The sequence below is a fragment of the Narcine bancroftii genome, chromosome 5 (genome assembly GCF_036971445.1).
Source record: "Narcine bancroftii isolate sNarBan1 chromosome 5, sNarBan1.hap1, whole genome shotgun sequence".
NCBI classification, from domain to species: Eukaryota; Metazoa; Chordata; class Chondrichthyes; order Torpediniformes; family Narcinidae; genus Narcine; species Narcine bancroftii.
The window spans coordinates 5,314,700-5,321,418 of NC_091473.1; the positions used below are offsets into that span (position 1 = coordinate 5,314,700).

Here is a 6,719-nt window from a genome sequence, read left to right on the forward strand (position 1 = left end):
TCTCACCCTATCATTTCTTGGTATTTTTCTCTTCTACCCTCCCAACAATATGATCTCCTACCTGTCAGCATGTGGTCCTCCCTCTGCCCCTTTCCTCCTCTCCTTGCCCCCCTGCCCTTCCTCCCCACCTTTTTGTTCAGTGGGGGAGGGGGGGGTGCCTATCTTTTGCTCAAACTTGACGAAGGGCTCAGACCTGAAATGTTAGTTACCCTTTACTTCCCATCTATGTTGCGCGACTTGGTGAGTTTCTTCAGCATGTTTGTGTCTTATTATTTTCAGTATTTATTTTAATTTAAAACTTTACCTTTCTTTCCTCTATGGTTAATTTGTAGATCAACCAGGATACTAATCTGACCAATCATGTCCCATGGTTGAAGAAACTGTTGGAGTTATTTGTATATCGAGTGAAAGCAATGTTGACCATCAACAAGTGCCAAGAAGCATTCTGGCTAGGAAATCTCAAAAACAGAGACCTGCAGGTGATGATATATAGAAAGTAAAGTTCATCTGTAGGTTTGTTAAAAATAAAATTATATTTGACTAAATTGTCATATGTGCATGGCTATCTATCCAACATTTCAGATAATTCCTTCAATTTGTCCTATTTTGCTCCTAAATTAGTGAATTAAACCCCTTCAAAGTCATTTTTTTCATTGGTTCTATATCCTTTAGATCTTTCATGCTTTCTTTTAATTTTTCATCTAGTGTTTCCTTTTATAGAATTTAGCTAGTAATGTGTATATCTCACATTTATATTCCCCATCATGTGTTTCTGAATTTTAGGACACTTCAAGTGCTCATGTATTAGTTTGTTTATTGTCACATGTATTAAGATTCTGTAATAGAAGTTTGTTTTGCAAGCAAACCAATAGACGTCTCATACATTTTACAACACGGTCGCATGGCAGCAAGCACAATGACATAATAGCACCAGCAATCGGGACTGGGGTTCGAATCATTTGCTGTCCGTAAGGAGTTTGTACATTCTCCCCTTGTCTGTGTGGGTTTTCCTTAAGGGCTCTGGTTTTATCCCACTGTTTGAAATGTACTGGCGAGGGGAGTTGTAGGTGTAATTGGGTGTAATAGGCTCATGGCCCGAAAGGGCCTGTTACTGTGCTGTATGTCTAAAAAAAACACATAAAAGTAGAGTGTTGGTAGAACATGAAAGAAGATCTACTGGGAGTAGCTGACAAAGAATTGCCGTACTTCAGTGCCAACGATATCCTGGTTCTGAAGTTACAGTACCTTAATCTGAAAAAATCCTGTGTTCTTGATGGTCCATCAAATAGAGTTCTACATTACTCCTGTTATCATTGCTCTTTTATTACCAATCAATGGTATTAAGTTCTTGTTTTCATACAAGAGGACATGCCTGGGTAAATCTGATTTACAGCTAGGGTTTGATCAATATAGTAAGTTCCCTTGAAAGAGGTGCTAAGGTGGAAAGCCTGGTGGCATACAAAGTAAACCATTCCATGCACGTCCTTAGGTCATATATCAGACCCAGTTATCTACCTTCCTTTTCCCTTGGGATTTGGGCATATGTCCCTTGTAAACTGTCTCAGAATGAAGTCTTCAATGAAATTAGCGTAGCTCATCAAACTGACTGTGTCTTTGAACAGGGAGAAGAGATCTTAACCCAGAAATCCGAGGAAGAAAGTGGAGGTGATGAAGAATCACAGTTATCTGAGGATGATGAGGAAGAGGTAACCTCTTGGAGGGTGTTTGCATTGTTGGTTGATCATGATAAAGTCAGTTTCCAGAATTGTGTTTATGAAGGAATAATATTGGACCAGCTGCTGGGATGATCATTTAACACTTACCTGTCAATTCTGAAATTTGCACATGTTGGAGACTGGCTGGAATCTGGAGCAAAGCACTCAGTGGGTCAAGCAATATTAGTGGGAGAAAAAGAATGATTGACATTTCAGACTGAGAACAAACAAGTAAGGTTCTAAGATACAGATGATACCTTAAATCTTTAGGATTGTTTTGTAATTCTTGGGCCTAGGTTAGAAAGTAACATTCAAATCTGAAGCTTCAGATTTCAATCACAAAGTGGAAAGAAAAGAGCAAGCTCAAGGAAGATGACAATTGAAGAAAAAAAATCTGCAAGTGGGAATTATGATTTATTCGAGTACCTTTAGAGGAATCAGAAAGTTGTACAATTTGTTTTTACAGAAGATGGAAGAGGAAGAGGTCGATGGATGTGAATCTGATACAAGGAAAGCTACAAGGGATGACGAAGACTCTGACAGTGATTAGGTCTTTATTGATTAAATACATGTCACACACAAGTCACCTTGAAGATGTTTACTAATTGCAGTTTAGAATGTAAAATTACCATTATAGGAATCTGGCATTAAATTGATCAATCAGACAATTTAATGTTATTTCTGGGAATCTAGAACAATTTGGGGGTTTTTGCTTTGCCTTCAAAATTTGAAATTTGAAAATGACTTGGCTGACCCAAGCAAGTTTTAATGGGATGCCTGGTTGTGCTATATTTCCTTCAGGCACTGTGACTAATTTTGGTGTTTAAGGTTAACTTTACAGCATGTATTTGAATTTGGTGATCAGATATATCAGGCAGACATATTACAGGGGTGATGATGAAAAGGGGAGTTGAAATATTTTTTTTTTTTTAAAGTGATGGATTCTGTTGAAATACATTGGAGCTATGTTGCACATCAACGATCTTGGGATTGTTTTTGACTGTGCATAGATGGGAAATAGCTGTCAAGTTCTACCGTAATGACCTCTTTCATCAAATTATCCAAATGAAAATTAAAAATTACTCCAGAATCCATTCTGTGCTGCTCAACAAGGTTTGTTTATTTGAACTTCATAATTGTAAACTGTTTTGTTAACAATTTGTCCTACTGTACAAAAATTAAAATTCAAACTATTGACTTTTTGTGAGACCCCTATTTGTTTTATATTTTCTTCATAAAATTGGGATGCCTGGTTTTTGGATGTTTTAGCTGCACGAAGATAGTTTCTAAATCTGGTTATTGACTAGAAGTTACAACCCGAAAGCAATAAAATATGAGAGATATTTGGGATTGACTGTCCATCAGCTTGTGGTAGAATTGCTCATATAAAATGATGCACTGAAACTGATCCAAAAGAACTAGGTTTTCCATTTTCACGGGAAGACAAAACTGGAGGCAGCTTCATTGCAGAACTTCCACAACAGATGACATTGCTTGTGGACCTGTGTTTTATTTTTCTCCAGCAATACAACAGTAGTGTTATATCACCATAAGGGCAAGTCTGTGGATACATATTCTATTTCCCTAAAATTCAGCAACTTTGCACTGCACTGCCACAATATCTTTGGGCTTTGTTTTATTGTGAAGTGGGAAGAACATTCCAATCTCTTGCTGGATTTTTCATCAGAATGGGGTTCCCTCTGAAGAAGGCAGACTTTGAATCACTGAAGAGCATATGCTTGGCGTTGATCAGACCATCACCCACACCCTCAAAATGATAACTGCAGAGTGGAGAGGCTTAATGTGACCTAAATGAAAAGTAAATAATGTTTTCTTTTCAATTGTGCATAATTGGCAGTGTCATTAAGTAATCTTTAAAAAGAAATGATCTGAAAAATAAGTTTTAAAAAGAGTTTAATTTTAGATATCAAAATTTTACATCTTAGACTATTTTTATTTTCATCTAATAATTAATTTTATGCCAGTTGGCTATCTTTTGGGTAAATATGGGACTTGATGGTCTGGCTGGATCTCGAGAATAAATGAATCACCTCAACCAATTCCTGAAGCAAGTTTCCTGAATAGAAGCGGCAACAATAGTAAATTAAAATTAAACTACACTTGCCCAGTCCTAAGTTGAATTTCAGAAACATTGTCATGCCACACGAACTCTTACCTTTTTTTAAAAACTTTATTTAAGATTTTTATAACATGAATGAAATAGAAAGTTACAGTAAAAAGATTAAACATAAGATAATAAAAATTACAATACATCGGCAGACTATGAACTCTTACCTTTAAGGAAAAAATGAAGCAGTGTTAAGGGATCTGTATATTCTTTTCTAACTGAAAGCATTAGTAGAGAGGAATGTTGAAGATGAGACATTTTCTAATTTTTAAAATTAAAATATTCTTAAGCCATCATCAAATTGGATGCTGTAAGGCATAAAAGCATTTCTGATAGGCTGTATAAATCAAGGTGAGAATCCTTGATAATTGTCTGTAAATCATTACAATCAAGTTAATTTTATATTGTGCAGTTAAAGAAGGCGTTGAGGAATCAACACTGATCTCAGTAAACGCAGATCCTTCAGAAGCTTGGAACTCCCCTGCCAGCTTTGGTGCTTCTATGGTGATGGCCGACCCGAACACAGAATCAATTGAACTGAGTTTGATAGGTTGAGGTTTATACACAACTGTTGTGGCATTTTGCTCACTTTCAGAAGGGTAACCTATTTGGGGAGTGAAATCTCCTGTTTCCTCAAGAAGATTGAAGAGGTGGCAGTTATTGGTTATAATGTTCTCTTTCAGGTAGAGTGCTACCTCCTGATCTGATGGTGAGGGCACTTGATCTCTGGGTTTTGCTCCATCTAATTTCCCGGAAGCACATGAACTGTATCCAGCCATGTGGAAACTTTCATCGAAAGGAGACTCTGGATCCCACAGCTAATATGCGGTCATCTTCCAATGTAAATTGCTCGAGAACTGGGTCTGAAAGAGGGAGGCAGTGGTTAGTCATTAACTTTAATGCATTAATTTTTAAAGTTGCACTAGTTTCTCATTGGATTTTCTTTTAAATTTCAGATTTATTCTCAGTACATACATGACATCACATACAACCTGAGATTGTTTTTCCTGTAGGCAAGGCAGAATTACGAATTGTTGGTCGTGCAAAAAATACTCGATGTAGATATGTAAACACAGAAATGTAAACAGCTGTGCAAAAGATAGAGAGAGCGAGAGAAAAGATCAATAAAGTGTAAAAGTAAGAGTCCCTGATTGAGTTTGTTGTTGAGGAGTCTGATGGTGGAGGGGGAGCAGCTTTTCCTGCAATCATATTTAACATGAACTTTGCATTTAAAAATATACATCGATTTCATGAGACAGATGAAAATATGATGTCATGTTAAACTCCCCATTTTTAGTCTAAAACCCCTGGATGAAAATCATCAGAACAAGATGGAGGTAACGAACTTGAAGTAGTTACGAGGTTTCTTGCCAAAGAATGTCCTAATAGAAATTCTTGAAATTATAAAGTGAGATTGAGTGGCTGGATGCTGTCCATTTTCATCAGTTGATTAGTAAAAGCTTAAATTTTGCGTGTGTTAATTCTTGACATTGAAAGAACAATATGGTATTCGGGGGAAAGAAAATCATTCACCAACCATTCTTCTGCAGATAGAGAAAACAAGGAATGCTGGTAATACAATGGCAAGCTAAGTAACAATTTCATGTTTTAGTTACAAGAGGGTTAGGTATACCTGATATGTCATTCTGTGCTTTGAACCCACAGGTTTAATTTCCCAGGAAACAAAATCAAGTCTTTAAAGCTTTGCCTGAATTTGTTTGCCTTTTTGCAGATTCTCATATTTGTTACACTGGTTTGCAAGGTTTACAGGCTATCATTTGATAACTTGAATTAATTGTCAGTGATGTTGGAGTGGAAACTGTGACAGATTTTTATATTTTATATTGTATAAAATGTATATATGTTTTATAGGAGATAAATTGTGGCAAGTTTTTTTTTAGTGTAGGTCACATAAAAACACTTCAAAACAGATCTCATTTAAAATGCCAGAGCTCTGCTCAAGCCAAACAGTTCAGGCTCCGAATGCCTTCGCACAAACTTTGAGGGATGCCTCCAAGGACTTCACAAGTAGGTGTTAATTGGGCAGGCTGTGGAGTGATGGACTATTGTTTTGGACCCTCAGTCTGTCTGATTGCAGTTGGCTGTTCTAAGAGGGTCATGTAGTTTTGCAAGCAGAGTCAAACAGGCTTTTCTCTGAGAGAAAGAGAATTCAGTTCTACAGTTCAGCTGCAGCAGCTGGAACTGGAACAGGACAAGCTGGCAGACTTGTGGGGAAAAAAACCATCTTGAAGATGGGTTGTGAGTTCTTAATGCATTCTGGTCAAACCCCTTGTGGTCCATCCAGGAGGAGAGGATTGGCTGCATAATGTTTCACTTGAAATGAGGGAAACAAAAAGGAACTCTGTGGTGACCTGGAAAACCCTGATGGGGCAAGTTTCTTCAGCAAGACACTGAAGTGGCTGATCGAAAGGGATCAGTTGTGGGTGTCCAACAAGCAACAAATCTCTCTCTGAATACTGACAAAAACCTTCCTGAGCGGTAACCATTTACCTTTCAAGTACCAAAGTCTGGTGAAATTCATCAATGTTAAATTCTGTGCACAGTTTAAGAATTGCCTGATACCAGTGAAGATGGAGGAGTGAGATTGGACTGCAAATCAAATAATTTTTTTGGATCTGTTATACACATTACATACATGTGCGCTTAGGAAGAAAGGGGTTAAGTTAGGTTAATGGTAATAAGTTAGAGCTTGATCCTGTTTTCATGTTTAAAGATAATTAAAAGTAACGTGTTTAAGTAACCATTTCTGCTACTGGTTTTGGGAAATTGAGAAAGGATTGTTCTAGGTTTGGGGTCTAAAAATAATTGATTAGACTATGCCAAAAGCTAAATGTTGTTGACAAAGGAAATTTGAA

The 6,719-nt window shown here is 37.1% G+C and overlaps 2 protein-coding genes across 4 annotated transcripts in view; one reads left to right on the plus strand and one right to left on the minus strand.

Moving 5' to 3' along the window:
• Positions 1-2,917, plus strand: part of fancd2 (FA complementation group D2) — a 129,518-nt gene extending 126,601 nt beyond the window's left edge. For all 3 annotated transcript variants that reach the window (XM_069936607.1, XM_069936608.1, XM_069936610.1), the window contains 3 exons: positions 333-479; positions 1,623-1,706; positions 2,182-2,917. In XM_069936607.1, coding sequence (XP_069792708.1) covers positions 333-479; positions 1,623-1,706; positions 2,182-2,265 — 315 coding nt within the window. In that variant the 3' untranslated portion in view covers positions 2,266-2,917. The remainder of the gene's footprint in view (positions 1-332; positions 480-1,622; positions 1,707-2,181) is intronic.
• Positions 2,918-3,425: 508 nt separating this feature from the next.
• LOC138763063 (FANCD2 opposite strand protein-like) lies at positions 3,426-4,676 on the minus strand. The gene is given in 2 exon segments (XM_069936639.1): positions 3,426-3,523; positions 4,011-4,676. A coding segment is annotated over 1 exon segment (537 nt). The 3' UTR covers positions 3,426-3,523; positions 4,011-4,139.
• Between the last annotated feature and the right edge of the window lie 2,043 nt (positions 4,677-6,719).